We start from the raw sequence: 21,063 nt of genomic DNA on the forward strand, positions 1-21,063 counted from the left end.
ATTGAAAAGACAAAAAAAAAGAAAAAGAAAAAGGTTTGATAGAACATTCAGAGATGCTCGATATGAGCTTGTAACAGACTTTCAGCTCTTTTAAATTACTGCCTGCTTTTGGCATCTCGCTCAAAAACGCTACAGGTGAGGGCGTGCTCAGAAGCTACTACTCTATTTATAGAGGAAGTGACATCACAGAGCAGAGAAGTGACAGCGCTGATGCTGTGCAAACACTCCAGCGTGACATTGCTGTCAAACTCGTCTTCGTCTCAGGTCACGCTGCAGCTCCTATCGTCCTCACGTGGGAATAGATCAAATTTTTTTGCAGGTTCTCACCGTCGGCTTGTTTTATTACGACACTGCATTTCTGACAATGGCATCTTGTCATCCGGTTTTTTCACATGTTAGAGTGTGAGAAGGTATTTGAGGCCTCTGTAGCGTGTACACCATCTTCTTCTTCTTTATAAATATAGAGGAAGTGTGCAGAAAACAGGAACAAGTTGAACAAAGAGGGAAGCTTTTCTACGCCGTCTGTTTATAATAAGTGGGTTATGGTGGGGTTTTTTAATTTTCATTGCAGTGTCACGGTCATCCACTGTTTTTGGAACATTTTAGGGAAGAAGAACTATATTATGGTCATGTTCAAGTTCAGTTCAAGTTCAGTTGACTGGCATATGGAGCTACAAGAGTGTCTATGTCGTCTTCGATTAGGGGAAGCGCAATAAAGCGCACTAATTAAACAATATATGATTGTGCCTTCTTAGTAGATTTCATAGCACAGTCTCTCATTGCCAGCTACAAATTCTCCGTTGTACGCAGCAGTGGCCTGATATTAACTGACAGTCTGACTATAGGAAAGTCATTGTGTCACCGTGAAGTTATGTGTCTTCCTTGAACAAACTGAGAGCCGTGTGAGTTGAAACAGGCCACAAAGTCAAGCTTAGCCACAATCCTGGGATAACATCTAAATGCCAGCCCATATCAGCTTTGGATCAGGTTATGCACTGCTAAACATCCAGCTCACACATATTATGTATCACACATCATCTAGGCTGCTTTAAGTCTACCTAGACTTGAAGTCAAGACCGCCTAAACCAAAACCAAGACAATACCAAGACCAGAGGGTATCGAGACCAAGACAAGACCAAGACCAGAGGGTATCGAGACCAAGACAAGACCAAGACAAAGTCGAGACGAGACCGACACAAAAAGTCTTTAAACTGCAGCCAGATGCTGCTTCGTTTACGGGTGTCAGGCATATTTATGTGTTTTTGCGATGCACTCGCACAGCCCTCCTCACCGCTGTCTACTGTCTCACTTACTGAGAGGACAGACTCACGCTCCACTTGACTGTCGCGTCTCTCACCCTCTCTGTTTTTCACATAATGACATTATCCTATATCCTCGCATGTGATTGGCCATGATATGGAGGGATTGGAGCATAGCTGAGCCACTGTGTGAGAGCTGAGCAACGAAAGGAAATTAAGTGATGAGCCGGCTCTCGCTCAATGGGAGTCGACTCTTCTGATTCACCACAAAGCACTCTCTAAGTACGGCTCTTAGAGCTGATGCTTTTGCGCATGACACATTATCAAATGTTACGTTGTGTGTCATGGATACTGTTGACTCCAAGTCTCCCGACCACTATGTCGATCTGAGACAGCAAGACCGAGACAGCGAGACCAAGTCAAAAGCCCGTCGAGACCAAGACAAGACCAAGACCACGTAAAAGTTCTCAAGACATCCAACTCTAAGTCTACCTACAGTTGCGGTTCACCTGCAAGCCACTTTGCAACCCACTCACATTGCTCCATGTGCTTGTTTTTATGCTGTTTCTAATTTGGTCAATGTTATATGTGTTGTCATATCTGTCGACCTTGCTGATGTCGTCCCAATAGAAGTCCAGCTTTCAGAAAATAGATCGAGAATATGAACAAAACAAAAAAAGTAGAAAAAATTAGTGTTTGGCTGATTATTTCTTTGTTGTAACAATGTGACAATGCTTCTTGGCAATAAACCTTATACCGTTGGAATGCCTTAAATGGTGACATATTTCTAAGGAAAATGCATTTGTGGGTTGAGCAGCAGAGTTATGTATGTCGTTTGCGCCTATTAAAGACTTCAAAATCTTCCCTGCCAATGTCAGACGGTTTAATCTGCTACTGAATCCCGTCTGGTGTTGTTTATTAGATCGGATGTTTAGAATTAACAACCCTCTTTTTATGATAGTGGGCCAGACTGAAATGAGGATTTAAAGACAGCTAAAGCACTTACACCATACAGTTTAATCTCTCTCCGCTCTCAGTTTTTATCATTGCTGTATGGAAACACCCCTGGCCTGGATGAGGTTGACTGCAGTTAGCAGTGGAACATGTGTTTTCAAGTTTCTCTGACTGGTGAGTCAGCAGCTGGGGGAACATAACCAGCATCATATACTCTCAGTACCTGTGAAAACAGAGTGTTAAACCAGGCGTGAAATTATGCTCAGCCTCGAAAATCAGAGCCCAGGGATTACGGACATGTGCAGCTATTGTGGGATTTGCTAATTGGAGATTCTCTCTTTCTTCCTGTTTTTTTCAGTCTGCCTTCTATCCTTTGGACTCTCATTCTCTGGACTCCCCCTCCAAATTCACCTTGTTTACCATGGACTGAGATGAAACAAGAAGCAAAAAGAGGCTGTTCCGTTCCGTACATTTCGGATGAATTACACTGGCAGTGGAAATAATTGCTTGTCCCAATTATGAATTCATCTGCTGCCGTGGCTTTCAGACTTGATGTGGAGAAAATTCCCCAGAGCAGAACCAAACAATGCGGGGGGAATAAGGCACATGAGTGTGTCAGTGGCCATTAATATCCATAAAGGCAATTTCACAGCACACCTAATGACATAAAATGACAGACAATAACGGTTAGGGAAAAAGTGTGTGAGTGGAGGTGAGGTGGTGTATGGGGGCTAGAGTAGGGAAGGAGCTAATATAGTTCTCAGCAAACACACGTAGAGAGTTTATGTCATAGTTTCTACGTGCCAGAAAATCTGACAGGTAGGAAATAAATGTTAATGGGGTGGGCATAATATTAGGAACACTTCCTAATACAATGAAGGCCAGTACAACACCACCGCTTACAATAATCTTAATAATGATTATATTAATAATAAGGAAAAATGATCATTTGGAAATGTAATTGTAAATGAAAGTAAGTGCAGTGAAACAATACTGAAAAAAACAAAGGTACAAATCTGCTGTGATCATTCACGACTGGATCTTTCCACCCGAGTTCTATCAGAGTTTCTACTTTCTTCGAGGTATATTTGTTGTTTAGTTGCTGCTTTTAAGATGTCTGGGTAAAAAAAATGTCTCTGTTACTTCACAGAGTCTGTGCTGCCACATTTTCTTTGTGCTTCTTTTTCTGCTTCCTTTTACAGCCCAGCTGAGGTTTTAATCAGGTAATAATATATAAAAATTGATGTAAATTTACATTTACATCAATGTTACAGTTGACTCCACCCTGATGCTTTTGTTTTTGACTCTATTCATAATCTTTATGCAACAGCCCATGAAATTTGAATAATACACATTTACATACAGGTACTTCTTTTTGTGCCTGTATTAGCGTTATATGAAACATAACCTGTTTAACTATTGTCATGCGCATTAATGAAGCCTGTAGAAATAACCCATAAAGTGTGGGTGGTGTATGTCAGTGGGAATGTAATTCCCTGGAGTGCCAGAGTCACCGTGATTTCTTCCGGGTTCCTGTCTCGGTTTGTTTTGTTTGGGTGTATCGGCGGACAGCGCAACATGACAGAAAGTCACTCTCGGCGACTGTGATAACCGCTTTTTCTTCCACTTTTCCCACAAAATAAGATGTCTTCTGGAGTTTTATACGTCGCTGTATTTCGGTAACCTCTGATTAGTGACTTTAAGGTGATTTCATCCAGACCTGAGACACCTGTTGCGGCAGTTTCGACAGACAGGTGCCACTTTGTCCGTCACCAACACCGGGAGAAGCTCCGGGTCGAGAGATCACCGAAACTTGGATTACTTCCTTAACTATTTTAAACAAATTTTTTTTCTGAACTTGTTGCTATAATGAAAGTTACGGTAACTTTCGGGGACACCTCTGTGGTGGTTCCCTGCAAAGCTGGGTGGACAGTCCGGGATTTAATCGAACAAGCTACGCGGAGGTACCGCAGGATTTTGGAGCAGGTAAGCGCCGTCTTTGCGCTACTTCACGCTATTCTCCATGAATACAGAACCAACATGACACAACGTTTCATTCCAGTCATTCTTCGCATTTTGTGAGGGGTAGCGCTCATAACTTGGGCTGGGGTGTGGATCACGTGACACGGCTAATTTACAGGTTATGACGTCTTCACTATCGGAGCTAACGTTAGCAGCTAGCTTAAATAAGACGGAGAAAAAAGCTATTTATTGCTTACAGACAATTAATTTTGCAGCTAAAATTGAGCCGAATTCACTTTATGGCACTTATTTATGCCAAGCAAGTCAAAGTGTTGTTGAAAGTTAAAAACTTGCTGCACACCATCAGAGAGAAAAGAACAACCTGCTCCCCTATAATTAATAAATAAATATAATCATAAGAGTGCATCCTCCATTAAAGCAGTTTCAAGGAAAGTATAATATAATGGCTTTTGTCCCATTTTTTTCCAGTCTTCACCACTCAGGTCTTCCGTTTCATGAGGTTTGTGTTTTGTATTCTCATTGGCTAACAACACTGATTACGTGCCTCCTTAGCGGAGGAATATATAAAAAATAAAATTTCCCTCATCACTATCAAACAGGGGTTCTCAAGCTGCTGCCAGCCCTCAGTTCTCTGTCTCAGTTGTTTCAATTTAAAGTATGTCCTCCACCCAGGAGTTTGTGGAAAGGTGGGGTTGTCTTCTTCCATTTCAGCATGATCAACTTTAGTAAAAAGGCCTGGCCTAGTTAAGCGTCCTGCAGGGCCACTCAGATTATTGCTGTCATAGGGTTCAGGGAGTCCACTGTGCTAGGCATCTTCTGAAACTATCCAGCGATCTGCCAGTTCAGGTGGGTCAAAAATAGTCCAACCAATTTAATGCTGCTCTGTTAAAGTTTATGCATTTTTATATAATACATATAATGCTCTACTGGCCCCATCACTAGGTAGCTAATGGGTAAGAATGCGAGGAGTATTGTTTTCTTGTGACTGGAGTTTTTCTTTCCAGTGTTCACGTACACACAGCAGCGTTCTGCTCCCTGCTGCAATCACTTGAGCATTAATCATTCTGCCGAACTGACCTTTTTATTAATCAGCAGCGTGCGAGTGTGCTGTCCTTGTGTGATAGCGCACCTTATGTGTGTTTCATCTCAGCAAGGATGGGTGTGAGTGGTGCCGGCTGCAGCCGTGGCTGTCTACCTGTACAATAGCGCCCTGTTTAAGCTCTGGTATCTCAGTGGGCAGGTGGAAGTTTACTGCTTTATGTCCTCAATGTGGCTGCAGTTGGGGAGGTGCGTGGTGGACAGGAGGCTTTGTCCTGTGAGTGATTGGGGATTAGGATTGGTGACGGGCCCTGTTCTTATCGGTTCCCCCTCCTTCAGCCTTCTGCCCAGGCACCCTCCCTCCCTCTCCCCTCCACAAGGCGAGGCAAGAGGCTGCCATGTGGGGATTCGAGGAGCCGTGGTGGCAGGGATGGAAGGACAGATTAGGTGTCTTGGATGGCTCGATGGATTGCTTCCTCTTAGTGAAGAGGCGCACACAAACATTTCCACAGCCACACGAACAGGCGGGGGAGCTCATCTCACTCAGTGTCCCCTGAGCTGTCTGCTTCACTGACAGCCACAGCCGTGCCCGCTCTGCCCAGCAGTCATGGCCGATTCTCCCAGCGGCGCGCCGCGGGTGCACAAGCTGCACCGGGTTAAAATGTGAGCCTGCTATTAAAAACACGCCTGGGCCTTGATTGCTTTTCACAAAGCATGTTAATTAGGAGCCGCTACGAGACGCTGACTTAGCGGTCTGTGGCCTTCCTCTTAATAGAGGCAGCTCATTGCGAGGACAGTCCAGCTCTGGAGCTGCCAGAGAGGGCTGAGCAGATCTGACCAGATGAGGCGGTTGCTCCTGCCAGGAGAATCCACTTAGCACCCACATTATCCGCACATTTCTCCACTTAACCGCACATTTCTCCACTTAACCGCACATTTCTCCACTTGTCCGTGGCCGCTGACAGCAGGGACAGTGTCAAAAACCTGAGTTTAATCACTGTTTGTGTGTGCGTGTGTGTGTGTTTGTTTATGACCATGTGCAGGGTAAACTGTGGAGTCTGCACAGGCCCTCTGTGCATTGCCATAATGGCATGTAGACCTCACCAATTAGCAGTTTCCAGCTGCTTTTATCTGTTATCGTGGCGAAAACGGCTATGTCTCCTGACAAAATGTGTCTGTATAGAGAAGATTTCTGCTCATTATGCAGTGTGATCTCTAAAATTGGAGCGTGCAAAGCACCAGTATACTGATGAAACATTAAAAGTAAAGGACACAGTAGTTTTCTGACTTTAATCTCAGCTATGGTGTGACTAAAACACATGATTTCTGGGGGGGTGTTATGTAAAGATTGCTAAAATTTGATTAGATGGTTAGATGGCGTGCATCTGCACACAACAATTTTTCCATTAGGACATCTCAAGTAACATATTTTTGCATGATTGGCAGTACAAATTCAAAAAGTGGCTCGCTGGGCCGGTCACTGTCTGGGCAGTCCTCATTATCATACAGCTCCTTCCCCAGATAAGATCTTATTCCACTGTGGGATTTTCCTCCAACTTTCCCCTTTTGAGTTCCGGCTGGCGACGGTATATCTTCCCCCTGATCCATTGCGAGCTGGAGAAGTTGATTCAGTGCAGACTAAGGGCTACGGTCAAGATGGTGAAGTTGGAGACTCACGTGAGAAGCAACTGGTTGTAATCACGAGTTATTTGTCACAAAGTATTTGGCAGATAAAATAATTTGCAGAAAGGAAACGTATAAATGGCGTGATTTAGTTGTTCAGATTGTATGTGTGTCTCCTATCGCAGCATGTGCCACACCTATGTGTCCACATACCCAATTTACAGGCCTGACATCCTCTAATAGAATCTGAATCTGTGGGAAATCCTGCGATCATTTATTAAAGTCAATTCCTGTAAACTGTGATGATGTAAAACCCCCATAGTTGCAGGGCTGAGTAGTGTATGTGCTTTAGCCTGGGGGACCTGTGTGAAGACTCCACGTCTTGCAAATTCTCAGGGGAAAGAGCCAGGTACTGTAGCTGTCTCGCTCTGTCTCAAGCCCTGTCTGTGCAGCTTCAGTTCTGATTACAGCCCGTATACCTCGTATGTGCTGACAGCTCTCTAAGCAAGCTGAAAGCGCTCTGTCCTCCTTGTGTAAGTAAGCAGGTGGGAGAGGACTTGTCCGGTGCGGGTTGGTGTGTGCGTCAAGGCTCTGCCCTGTGTAAAATGCATTTCTTTTTAAAAGTTGCGAGCAGCTCAGGTCATTTGTGACATTGGATTTAAGTACACGCAGACTGTCAGCTGCATTCATCAGACTGCTGCAATTGCGTTTTAGGGGAAATCATTCGGCGCACCTGATCCCTGAAGGAAAACCATCCCGCCCTAGAGATGAGGCTGTATTTCTGCCTTTAGGGCACTGAAGCAGGACAGGTGCAGGCTGATGCACGAGACTTTAAACTCTGATAGCCCAGCCATTAAAAAGGCATTAAAAAGCAGATGTGATCCCATGACACTTGCCACTTACCGAAAGATGAAAGTGTTAAAAAAACAAAACAAGGATCAAAATGCCACCAAAAAACGAGCATTTATAAGCAACATCTAAACAAGCAAACCCAAAATTCGTTAAAGGTGGTGGCAATTTGGATAAATTTGAACGCAAGTGCCTCAGTTTTAGAAAACATGCAGGATTGAAATGGCAGAACCATTTTTTGGTAAATGGCTTGACAAAAACAAACAAGGTTTAATCTCACCGTTGTTCAGAGGTATTAAAAATAACGAAATAAAATGTGAAATCATTTAAAAAGCATCAGCTCTTCGATAATAACTGAATTTAATGCATAATCCTTAAAAAGCCACAGACGCAGTGTTTTGTCGGTTTTGCTCCTGGATCTTCAAAACTAATGCTGGTCCAGGTTCACCTTCCCAAGTGAGCAATCACATTGTTGTGATGTCATAGTTTTGCAAGGTGGAAAGGCATCACACCTAACCCTAACCCCCTGACTATAACTCCCTCCAGCTTTTCTCTCTACCCTCGTGCCTTGGCGGACGCTCCTCATCGACGTGTTCATTAAAACATTTTTTTTTTTTTGGTCATGGCTAAATCCACGCCTTGCTCCTGCAGCTTTGTAATTGCACATTCTTCTGAGGATCAAAGTGTGAAATAGCCTCCCCTTCGCTCCCTCTCCTCCTCCGCCGCCGCCGCCTCCTCGCCGAGTTTAGCTTCACTAATCGGCCCAGTGCTTCAGCGCTCTCGAGTGGTGTCGTATTTGCTCACCAGAGTGAAGGTGGAGAAGGCGGGGGGAGGAGGTATCTCTTTAAATGATGGGGGGACTTAATGGTGTAATTTGCGGGGAATTTACTCTTCTAACTGTCACGGTAATTCCCCTCTGCCGTTGACTGACTGACTCCCGATTCCTTTTGTTATTTATTTCTTGGGAAAAGTGAGTGGAATTACCAGGGATTGACAATGAGGGACTTCAGAAGAACTTCTCTTTATTGCCCTCTTTCCTCCCTAAAGATTACTTTCCCTGTGAAGTGTCATCCGTTCATCCCTTTTCATCACTGGGTAGAGAGGAAAAAGCTTCTCGGGGCCTCCCGCGTGTGCCAGGTGTGCTTAAGCTTCGCTGACTGCGATGCTCATTAACACATGGACGTTCCCGCGCACTAATCCAGTGATTTGAATGAGTTCTTTTCCCTTAAAAACCACGCTCGCGCCTCTGATTTCACTAAGGTGTGTGCCGATGTTATGTCGTCACAAAAGCACCAATGACCGCCCTTCCCATCCTTTGCTGTGGCTGGCCTGTGCACAAACACACACACACACACACAGCAGTAGAAGAATGCCGTCAGTTTTTCAGGTTCAACCGGTTTTTCTGGCGTGGCATTCTCGGTCCATACTGACGTCTTTTCTTTTTTTGTTTTGTTTTTTTTGTAGTAATAATTTTTTAAAAAAAATGATCAGATTCGTGCTTTGTATGGCGCGGTATACTTTGAGGAGTCGTCAGTTAACAGCTTGTAACCCAAGCTCACTGCGTGTTTTAACGTGTCGTGTGTATTTGCCTCTTATCTGAAAGCAATCTGTGTGGGAAACCTGCGCTCACAGCCACGGACATCTCTCATGTCTGCTTGTTCTTTGTTGTGCGACTTTCCTGTCGGCTTGTAGTCACATTCCATTCATGTGCAGGTGTTCCTGAAAGCACCATCTGAACTTCTTTTCAGATGACTCCATGTTCACGTGTTCGCCGTGTCTCTGTAGTACAGTGGCACAAACGCCTGCATTCAGCTTTGTGTGCAGCCTCTGCTCCACAGCAGACCCTTACATATTGTGTAACACGTGGCACGACCATCTTTGAGAACATGTAGCTAAATAGGGAAAGTTCAGGCACTATTTAGGATCCAGTTCACTGTGTGCCAAACCACCAACTCGGGACAGTCCTAAGTAAAGGCTGTGCAGCTTTTTATTTCAATCTTAGCATGTAGACCTCTGCCGGAGGTTTTTTCCTGTTAAATTGTTTTTTTTTGTTTTTTTTCCTTTCCCAATGTCACCAAGTGCTTCCTCAACAATCAATCCTTTGATTTTTGCAGTTTCCTCGTTATTATTGTAGGGTCTCTACCTTATAATATAAAGACTTTTAAGGCAACTGTTGTTATGATTTCGTGCCATATAAGTAAAATTGAGTTGAACTTTTAAAAACGACATAATGATAAAGATTTTGAAAAACTGTGCTTGTCGTAGTTATTTTCTGCGCTTATCTCTCAGAAGTGACACTTACTTTAATGACACTTCTGAGTGGAGAGAGGTTCTGGCGTTATTGCTGTGATTGATATCCCAGGCTCTCCCTGTCATTTGTTTAAGAGAATAGTCTTGGCCCACTGTGAAAGGAAGACGCTCTGTTTTGTTTTTGTTTTCTTTTTCCCCTGCGCTCCGTAATTCACATTCGAGTGCAGCCGAGCAAGAAGGAGCTCATTCACAACAGGGCACGGTGATACAGCGGAAGCCGCTCACTGGGTCTCAGCCAAACTCATTCCAGCCTCCGAGGCTTCTCGCTTATAGTCGATACTTTTGCTGGTAATGCAGTCTTGTGTTGTTTAGGACAGATTGCTTATTGGTATGGGCGCTTCCTAATAAGCCATTTCCTACTCTGTGCATTGTTAGGAACGATAAGGCTCGTCAAAGACTTCTACAAATTTCTTCTAATATAAATTGTGCAAAACAAACTCCAAATATGAGCTAAATTTAACCCATCAACAAGGATGGAATTGTATAGTTTTTTAAATGTGTCCAATTTACCATCTTCCTACAGGAAAAAACAAAACAAAAACTTGGTCCAAAGCAGAGCAAGACCACAGCAGGCTGTGTGCGTGTCTGCAGGGTCGCAAAAAGGGGAAGGTGTCATTGTTCGTGTACTTCTCCATTGATTATGTTGTGTAAACAGCAGATTGTGGCTTTGTCAAAAGTCCCTGTTGTTTGTTGATGAGCTGCGTGTAGTTTCCTGTCTGAGGGTGTGTTCAATCTAACTTGCTCATCGGGATTGCAAAACTGGCCCGGAATGTGCCCACCGCTCCCCACGGAGCAGCAAAACTGGAAAAATGTCTCGCTCTCATCGGGCTCTCACATACTTCTGCACAAACTGTACCGATAACACGGTGACACGTATGTACAATGATATACTTACCCAACAAACAGGAAAACCTACTGTGGAGTCCAGATTTTTGGCTACTATGTTACATTAGTTGCTAAAAACATAGCACTTATAGTAAGTTGGCCAAAACGGAGCTACAACTAACATTTTTAAAGCTAGAACTTTCAACTGAATAAAGCATGAACGCATGTTTTATGAAGACAGACTGAAGGTAGTAGAGCCACGAGGGCTACATAAAGTTTAAAGGCTTGTTACAGTTTTGTAGCATAATGCAAACATTCTTACTTACAGGTATCTTGTTCTGACTTAGCTGTGGAACTTTTTCACATGCTGCCTAAAAATACATATGCACCTGACTGATGCTATGTAGGTCAGTCTGATGCTGCCAAAGCAGCCCTGAACTGTTGAGACATCGCCTCGGCACTGTGGACAGGTTCACTGTTAGCAGAGCACCATGTTCTTTGCAAAGAAACAGCAACAGATCATGCTAGAAAAATCCAAAGCAGAGGGATGAACACCATGTGAGCTTTATTTCCTAATGGAAGTAAAGAATTGTATGAATTTTGGTGTGATCTACATGTTTTGAGTGGAAAAGTAGACTAATCTATTGAAAGCTAATATACCAACTCTCTAAGTGTTAATAGACTTCAGCATCACACCACTATTATTAAAATATTTATGAGTTTTGACCTCCTGAGCCGCAGCTGCGGTTCCGGGGGTAGAGCCAGTTGTCCTGAAGGTCAGTAGTTCGATCTTCAGCTCTCCAAGTCAGCATGTCGAAGTGTCCTCGGGGAAGATACTGAACCGAGTTTCCCCCTGTACATCCATGGAAGTATGTGTGCGTGTTAATGTTTGGTTAAAAGTGCTCAGTCACAGATGTAGACAGGAATGGTGATGCTGTTTCCCAGTTTGGTCACTGAAAAGTTGTTTTGAACTTGAGGTCTCTTATCTCGAACATGGCGAACTCAAGAGGCCAGATCAAAACGATAGGCTCTTTGTTGTGTTACTCAGGCCATTCAGAAACAGTTGCTGTCAGGGACGGCGTTACCGTTTAAGTATGTACTGGTTTGAAACATAGTTCAGATGGGTGGTACACATCAAAACAACTTTCACTCGAACATCAGGGCCCATCGTTGTTAGTCGCTGCTGCTGATGTCATGGTTTTAAATGTTGTAGTTGATTGGAGTGTTTCTCCATCACTTTGGCGGGGAATGTTTGTTATGACTCTTCTGTAATACCGTAAATGCCAGTTTCTCATGCTTCTCACAGGCTACATAAATGGCAAATATGCTGTGGTAGTGGTAAAGCTGTTGCACAACAGCGACTATTAATTGCCTTTTAGGGTTTCCTGGCATCAGCCAGTGTAATTTGTTTGGATTTAAGACTTTGATCAGTTTTGTTGCTAATAATTAAAGTATGAGCAACGAAAAGTAAGAACTGGATTGTGAGCTAATTGGTTCTTTGTCGATGTCTGATTGGATCGGTGTTGTGTGCTTTTGGCTTAACTATGAAAGATGAAGGTGATGGATTGCAGTATGGGCTCTGTCCTAAATCTATCCATCCATCCATCATTCCTCTTCTGCTTATCCAGTTCAGGATTGGGTTGCCATTGGGTGTTAGATGTAGATCAGTGAGGGGAGTTTGATGCTGATATCTTGATTGTCTAGTTCTAATGTTTTCCAACTTGTGTCTTTTGTTTCCAGCGTGGAGAGACTGCCATGCAGACCCACCACTTGGAGTATATGGAGGGAGGCATCCTGGACATGGATGACCTGCTGAGCGATCTAGTGGAAGACAGAGACAAGGTGAGAAAGAAGCAGACAGACTCGAACTCAAACCCTGACACTCCAGCAAAAAGATTTCTTAGTTATGTTTTTGCATTGTGTTTATCTGTCTGCTGTTTTGTGCTATCCTTTTCATCCGCTCTTCGTGACATGTGATTGACAGCAGTTTCTCACAGTTGGACAGCAAAGCATGACAAAATGAGCCTTGGCACTAATATTAAGCTGTTTCTTGATTGTTCTTACCTGCCAGGAGAGACAGTCTATTACAGCAGAGAATCTGTCATTCTGAGCGCCTTGCGGAGGATTTGTTTGGACTCCCTGCTAAAGTCTCCAGCCCGGCAGGATGACAGAATGCTCAATAAACAAAGTATTAGCGAATCCACTGGTTATGAGAGTCTAAACCAGCTAAAGAAGACGTGACAAAATGAGTTTTCTGCTCTGGAGTGGATTGCGTCGTAGTTTACTTCTGCGTGGTGTGAAAGCGAACTTAATTTCTCCTCTTCCCTGTGGTTCTTTAGCACGCTAAACATTATAGGAGTCATCTTCATTTGTACTGAAAGGGCACCATTTCAGATTTAAAGAAATCAGCCTCATGCAGAGGGAAGTTCGCCCGAACAGAGCGCTGGTTGGCAGTTGTTCTGCATTCACACACATGCACAAAAAAAGACACACGGTGGCCCAATTTCCAGCAAAGAGAAAATTTTATTCCCCCTGCTAATTTCCCATAATGCATTCCTAAATTGTGCTAATAAACCACCCAAAATCCATATTCATAAGCCCTTGGTCCAGATGCATGATGAATTACCAACACTTAGTCAGCAAAAAAGGCCAAATGAAATGGAATTGGAATATTCAGCCGACCTTTTACAGTGCAATAAGAGTTGGTGTTTTAAGCTGCGTGTGTGTGTGTGTGTGTGTGTGTGTGTGTGTGTGTGTGTGTGTTGCACGTTTGGCAAAGTACTCTTTGTGAAAAAGGGGGACGGAGCTAAATAAGAGATGTGTAAACTCAGTGAGAACCTTTAGTGGAGGGAGAAATATTTTTTAGCAATCAGAGAACAAAAACTTCATTTTCCAGGCAGATGGAATTCTAATCATAAGATCGGCGCATACGGTGAGTCATAGATTTTAATGACTCATTTTCCAACCCCGAGCCTGCCTTTTGTCAGCGTCGTCAAAGCGGCGATGAAGTGTCATAATTGAAATCTGGCGTTTGATCAAACTCTCCCAACAACACGTTAACCCCGACATCGGCGCTCTCGTTTTCCGAGCGTGCTGAGCAAATGCTTCACTCCAACCTGCACCGTGCAGGAACTGTCCTATTTACCTTTGTTACTTTACGCTCCCAGCTTTCAACCAATTCTCTAAACGCCCTTCCTCCTCTCATCTCACTTCTCATTTCATCCTTTTGTTTTTTCTGGGGTTTTTTGCTGCTGATGAAAAGATAGCAACCGGAATAGGACGAGCGTGCGTGATCTTCACAACGTGCCAGTCATCCGACTTATCTCCGGGCTCCCAAGCAGCGTCGGCTCTCACAGATTAATGAGCCGTGCCTGGCATTCTTGATTAGTCTGACTTCCTTTTGTTTGTCTACATTTTTATTACCTCGCTGCAGCCGGCAGATTCTATCTTTAGTGCTTTATTATTATTTTTTTGTTCTGTTATTGTGGCCGGTGCTGTTTCACCATCAATCATACATGAGTGGACCCATTGTGAGGGCCCTCCACTGCACAGCATGGGCCCTGTGTTAGCTGCGGATGCTAATGAGAGATAATGGTTTGCTATTTGTACGCCTAGTGGTTAGCTTAGCTGCGAGTCTAGACCTCTTTATCTGTTTGAGCGCCCCTGACTATTATTCATCCACACTTTCACACACATCTTCGACGTCCCCACCGCCTGGGCCGAACCACAGGCGAACACGTAACGTAGCATGTTAGCATTTATGGGAGGAGTGCCGCCGGTGGTTGATGAGGGCGGAGACGAGGGGTCGGCTGTGATTTGATTACACTCCTGCCCCCCTGCATCTGCGACATGCCCGCGCACACATACATACAAGCATGAGAACACTCTGTGTTCATTAGCCCCCCGACTCGAGATACCGGCCACCAGCCTCCTCATGAATATTAATACCAATCTGATGAATGTGGGGGAGGCCACGGGGTGTTTGCTTAGGTGTGACCACCTATACACAGTACACACTCGCCGAGACAAAAGACCACAGTATAAAGAGGTCACGGTTCAGTCAATTATACTCTCCTCTTCTTTGACCTTTTACTGTGGCGGTGTAAAATGAAGGGGGGGATCTGCGCCATTCAGTTCTCAGATGACAGCTGGAAGCGTGGTGGGTGGGGTTAGTCACTGACCTGTCTAATGCCCCTCTGTTTTGTTAATGTTAAGGAGAAGTGGGCAGACACAAGTCATATCTGGTCAAGCTGTTTTGGCAAAATCACTGTTTAGAAACTAGTTTGTCCCCCTTTTAACGCATAACAGTCGATTTTTGAGTGTTTTTCAGTCATGTAGCTAAACACACACGGAGTGAGCTTGCATGTGATGCACTGAAATATACAGCGTTGGTTAATGCTACATTTAAAAGTACATTAGTTCCATTAAAGATTAATGTTATCACAGCTTTGTCTACTGAGATAAAGAACTTCTCAGTAGCATTATTACAACCAACCCATTTGCAGTTAGCTGATAGTGTGCAAGTCATTAACCTCTGACTTTATGGACTTTACCGTAGCAACTTCCTATTGGTACCATTTCCTCATCGTTAATGCTACAGTGGTTGGAGACTATCACACAAAAGAAATTGTGTGTTGCCTTTTGATATGGTTGCTTCACAGACAGGACCAGGTCTGGGACCAGTCAGCTGCAGTTTTCAAACCGACCTCAGTGCATCGAAACTGCGATAAAATGGCAGTAAGATGTAGGTAGTGTATGAGATTGTGATTGAATGGGGACATGTTGGCAATTAAATGCAATGTCTTTGTGATAATATGGCCATAAACTGTGATAAATCAGCAAAAAATCCACATAAGTTGCTGTCTTCATACGCAGAAAGTTACTTTAACTATTTACATTCAAAGTCCAGTCAGAACTTCATAGATCTGAAACTGAAATTTAGAAATTCCTCCACAAATACCGACACGGTTGCTGCAAGATGACGATTCAAATGCTGATAACACGGATACTTGGCAACTTGTCTTTAGGAGTATAACCAGAATACAACCAGCTGGCAACCAGTTGATCCGAGTCCCCTGGTGCAAAGAAACGAGTTGCTCTCATCGGTGCAGACTGACTCAGATTGATTGAAACGTGTTGCGTGCTACATTGTAACACTAGAAATATTTCAGCATTCATAATCATGTGTACATGCTGTACTATGATTTTTCATGTGCCGACTGTGTTAAAAGCATATTTTTTTTTTTATGTGTTATTTGGTGTTTTTAAACTCTTTAACAATCTGATTTTCAGAAGCTTTTTTGCGTGTCAAATGGGCAAATACAGAAAATCAAAACCCATAAAGGATAAGATACCAAAAGCTTTCATACCACACGACAAAAAAAGGGTTCACTGAATAGTTTGATTAGTATGAGAATGATTTTAATCACATACTGTAGCTTTGACAGTCACCAGATCTCAACCCTTTAATTTGTCACCCTCTGATGGTGAACTATACCGTGCTGTGCAGCAGTGTTGGGCACTAAAAATGGGAATCAGAATGCTTCAGTCAGATAACTGTGCATGCAGCTTAATCAGACACTATCAGTCCTAAAATATAGGTCTGAGAAGCAATAACATGTATAATATAAGCTTCCCACATAAACTAAAGTCACTGAGTCTGTGCTACCTTATTAGTTTTTTGCAACAGTTTATTATCCTCGAGCTATTGAAACCAACAATTCCTCTGTGCATGAAAAACCAGTTCTCTTTGCCTTGACTTTCGAAGTTTGGCTCCATATTGTCCCTCTATCCTTTCAAAAAGACTTATTTGTAGACATAATGCTTGACAGTACTACACATTTGCCCATTCATTGCTCCTGGAACTGTCTTTTTTCCCCTATTCAGTCCTTTGAGGTCCTGCATTAGTTGTGACCATTAGCCCTATATGTCTCTGTGCTGCACAGGAGCTGTCAGGCAGGCTGTCCACTGCCAGCATGCTATTAGAGTGCAAGCTGTATACAAGCTCTCACGTGTATACATGCCATTATGTGTTCATTGGTGAGATTTGTTTTATTTATTTTTTGCTGCTATGATTAGAAAGCCATCTCCAATCATTCGTCTCCTTCACCCTCAAGCAGCTCAGATATGAATGTTCGACATGTATGAGCATTCTTTCTTGTCACACCGATCTCCCACAGAGTGGGAATTAAACTCAGGGAGCATGACATTTTCTCATAAGTGGACTGTCACTCCTCATTCCATGTACACACACCGACACGTTAATCCCCACATGCCTCGCTTTTGAGGGAAAAACACATTGAGAGAAAAAAAAAAAACTCTTCTTCTTCTATTTCATGCTAGCAAATAAAAAAAAACTAATTTCATGGGAAATTTAATAAAAGGAAAAAAAGAAAAAGAGAAAAAAAACTGGAACGATTTCCTCCATCTCTCTTTAATTAGCCCATTTTAATTACTGCGCCTACAAGGCATCAGTGAACCTTCAGTACCTCTCTCTGGTTGCCTGAATGTAAATGTAAGGGTGCACATCCCAGCTGATCTCGCACTGAGATGTCAACTGCTTGATTACGGCACCGTTTCCCATCATCCATCTCTTCTGCTTGCATGTCATCATGGAGGATCCAGAGCTAGAAAAATTACTCAGTCACATGGAAATGTGTTATGATAGTTAAAGTATGTCTGTGGTGATGAGCGATGTGCTTTAAAGACAAAATGACATGTTTGAATAATGAGCTTATTTAACTGGGGACCACGCAAGGAAAGATTTATGTGTGTTATTTTGGAAGTTGAACAGATGTGCACTGAAGTCCGCCAGTTATGGTTGCATCTTGCTATGATGAAAGTCTGATTATTATTTCTTTCTACCAAAAGTGTACTGAGCAATGTTTTTATAGCTGAATCTTTTTGTTTTCTCTACTACTCAATTAATTTGTTTGGCATTTAATATGCAAACCAGCATGTGTTTAAAGCAGTATGTATTCCTTTTGAGTGCTGAAGATCCTTATTCGGGTGTCTCTTACAGACATACGCCTAACTTTGTCCTACTGCTTGTCATTGCAAATATCTAATCAGTGCTTTATTAAGGCATGTAGAAATGGTCAAAATGACCCGCTGAGATTCAAACAGAGCACCAGAATGGGGAAGAAAGGTGATTTAAGTGACTTTGAACGCAGCATGGTTGTTTGTGCCAGACAGTGAGTGGCACTTCTTTAGGTCAAAATGCGTTGTTCATGTCAGAGGAGAGTACTTTACGTTTATAGGGAAGACACAGTAGCTCAGAAACCACTCGTTACAGCTAATGTGGTGCAGAAGAGCATCTGCAAACATAAAGCATGTTGAACCTTGAAGCACATGGACTACAGCAGCAGAAGGCCACACTGAGTGGCACTCCTGTCAGCTAAGAACTGGAAACTGCGGCTATAGTTTGGTGGAGTAAACGTGAAAGCATGCATCGATCCTGTAGATGGATCCCATGATATCATTAGTGACCGAAATCTCAGAAGAGTTATCCCAACCACGGAGAATTGGGGCCGTTCTGAAGGCAGAAGGTTATTAGCAAAGTGTATCTGGCATGAATACAGCTGGTGGTCCTCGTTCTAATACTTGAGCTGGGCGTATTTATCAGCTCTCCACCTGCTGCAGGTACCTGTTTAAAACAGTCCTTCAGAATACCGTCATGAAATGTGTTTAACACGACTGACCTCAAAGACACAAAAAGAACCGACAAGCAAATGCTCCAAGATCCTAGATAGTTCTTTTTTTTTTTCTTTTTCTAAGGCCTGCAGTATGCAAATTAAAGTCAATAAAGCATGAGCGTAAAGGCTAAATGAGGACATAGAGCTGTGACCTTTGAACTTTAAAACTCAAAACTCGCAATGAAATTAAATAATACCGCTGCAAATTTGATTTGCAGGAGACCTCTCCTTGTAAATGATGTCGGGAGATTTGCCTGAAGTCATTTATTACATGTCAGATGTCAGCCCCTCTGACAGGCGACAATGAGGCTTTACTTAAAACGTGCTAACGCGCCGGAGAAAAAGTTTTAGTGAATAGGACGTGATTGCGAGGTGCAGACGTACTGATTAGCCTTTGACGCTCTGTGACATCTCGCTCCCTCACCTCCATTCCCCTCATTCACCGCCACGGCGAGGCGCATTTGATTGGCATCTGAAAAGTCACATAACTCTGCGCACTGTGTGAATGGCCGGTGATGAACAGGAGCATGAGGTTCAAGTGCACTGATTGGAAAATGTCACATACGTGCCTGCCTAATCATAATCTATACCCCCTCCACTCTCTAATCATGATCCACACATTCTTACCTGTGAAGATGGAGTGTGTTCAACACCATGCCTGCCTCACGCATTTGAATATTAATTAAAAGTCATGCATGTGTAGTTGGAGTTCTGTCGTAGCCATTGTGCTCCTTGTGTTGTCTGCTTAATTGATTTTGCCTATTTTTCCAAAAAAAGAACTTTCATTTCTTTGGGTTTCCATCATGGATGGAGCCTGGGGACTCCAAATATGTTGAGCATTTTAAATTTGATTGTCTTAAACTAAATTGCATACTGGGGGGGAACTAATCATGCATTCTTTCTAAATATTATCTATCCATTTCCTGAGAATAATCACCCCAATTCATTACTTCAAAGTCACGTAATGAACTCTGTCAGAGATGCCCCTTGGATATGATGACTTCTAACTCAATTTTGACTTTAACTTGTGAGTTTAGACTTGAGGATTGAGTTCAGAGCTGCAACCTTTATGCATTACCAGAGAACGTGTGCAGGAGTTAGACTGTCATTCGATTAGATGGTTTCACCCTGCTGATGATGTTTGGTGGCAATAGCAATGTTTTTTTTTTTCATTTGAGACGAATCTCAGGATCAGACATTTGATGCGTGTGCTCTGCCGAGGAGACTGAACTAGAGTCCTGCCTTAGCCACCCACTGAAACACAGATTAGTGTGAGTACATGTGGCATTAAATTATCAAGCCCAAAGTTACAGTTATGTAAGAGGCTACTTTAAGAATGTTAACTAATCTTTTTAACCGATTTAACACAATAATGAGTTCTCAGAAATGCTGAAATGTTGGCCTGTATTCAGAAGGTACCAGTGCAGAACTCACTCTGCAACGATGCTACTGTTCTCAAGGAAAGGGGTGTTACTTGATGACTGTGTTAAGCTTTAAGTCTTTTATCTGAATTGTACCTGATATTTAAGTAAGAAGATCCTTTTGCTGCTCCTTTGCCACCACAGCATGTTCGATTTGGCAGTTTTACCCCTGATGCCTTCCTTGATACAAACCCAAAGTGGATTTGCTCCTCTGGCTTGAATTGAACCAGTAAATGTGTTAACTACTATACTATGTGTGCATATGTCTAATACTTAAAGAAATCTAAGAAATTAAGATGTTTTTCTTTGTCAGTATTTTTTTGAGCATTTGACCAAAAGGCCTGGACTGCTAACAACTTTTCCCCACCTTTGTTGCATTCAGTTACACTTTAAACAGGCAGGATGAGATGCTTTTTCACTATAAGCTTTGTGAAAATAGGATTTCCTGCAGAGCTAATGAGTTCCATGGAGGGAAGATGCTTTTTTTTTTTGTTTGTTTGTTTTTTTTGTTTCGTTTTTTTTAACTTTATCGACTGTATACTTATTATGCATTCTTGTGAACTTCAGTGATGAATTTATTTATTCGATATTCTGTAAACATACAAAATATTGAATGACATTAGATTATCTCTGCGACAGACTGTTGCCTGCAGATCAGATCAGACATTAGCCGAGTTGCCCAACGGGATTCGGTCACTTGAGCTGATTTGATCATATCTCATCAGCCGCGACCTTGATTCAACCCTCCCATGTGAGCGCCACAACAGCTCTTCATCTGATTATATTCAATTAACAATAACCCCCCCCCCCCCCCCCCCCCCCCACACACACACACACACACACACACACACACACACACACACACTCAGAAAGACACACACACTTTTTTACCAAAGTTGGTTTGATTGCAATTAACCACGAGGGAACTCAATGAAGGCTTAAAGAGAAATAATTCTCGCTGTGCCTGTCTGCTTTTCATTTAACTGCATGCAAGTTGCACTTTGGAATTTTAATTTCTTTAGATGATCCATAGCTCTACCTTTCGACTTTGAATAATGGCACCTCTCCAAAGTGATTTGTCAGTTCACTGAAGCGAAGCGAGTGGGA

General features: G+C 42.9%; 1 protein-coding gene across 3 annotated transcripts in view; it reads left to right on the forward strand.

Moving 5' to 3' along the window:
- The first annotated feature begins 3,684 nt into the window (after positions 1-3,684).
- Positions 3,685-21,063, forward strand: part of pard3ba (par-3 family cell polarity regulator beta a) — a 195,437-nt gene continuing 178,058 nt past the window's right edge. For 2 of the 3 annotated variants that reach the window (XM_082524118.1, XM_082524119.1), the window contains exons 1-2: positions 3,685-4,199; positions 12,582-12,683. In XM_082524118.1, coding sequence (XP_082380244.1) covers positions 4,083-4,199; positions 12,582-12,683 — 219 coding nt within the window. In that variant the 5' untranslated portion in view covers positions 3,685-4,082. Of the gene's footprint in view, positions 4,200-4,854; positions 5,043-12,581; positions 12,684-21,063 lie in introns of those variants that run through there. The other variant, XM_082524120.1, reaches the window with a different exon arrangement.

Source organism: Aulonocara stuartgranti (genome assembly GCF_965226115.1).
Source record: "Aulonocara stuartgranti genome assembly, chromosome: 23".
Classification (NCBI taxonomy): Eukaryota; Metazoa; Chordata; class Actinopteri; order Cichliformes; family Cichlidae; genus Aulonocara; species Aulonocara stuartgranti.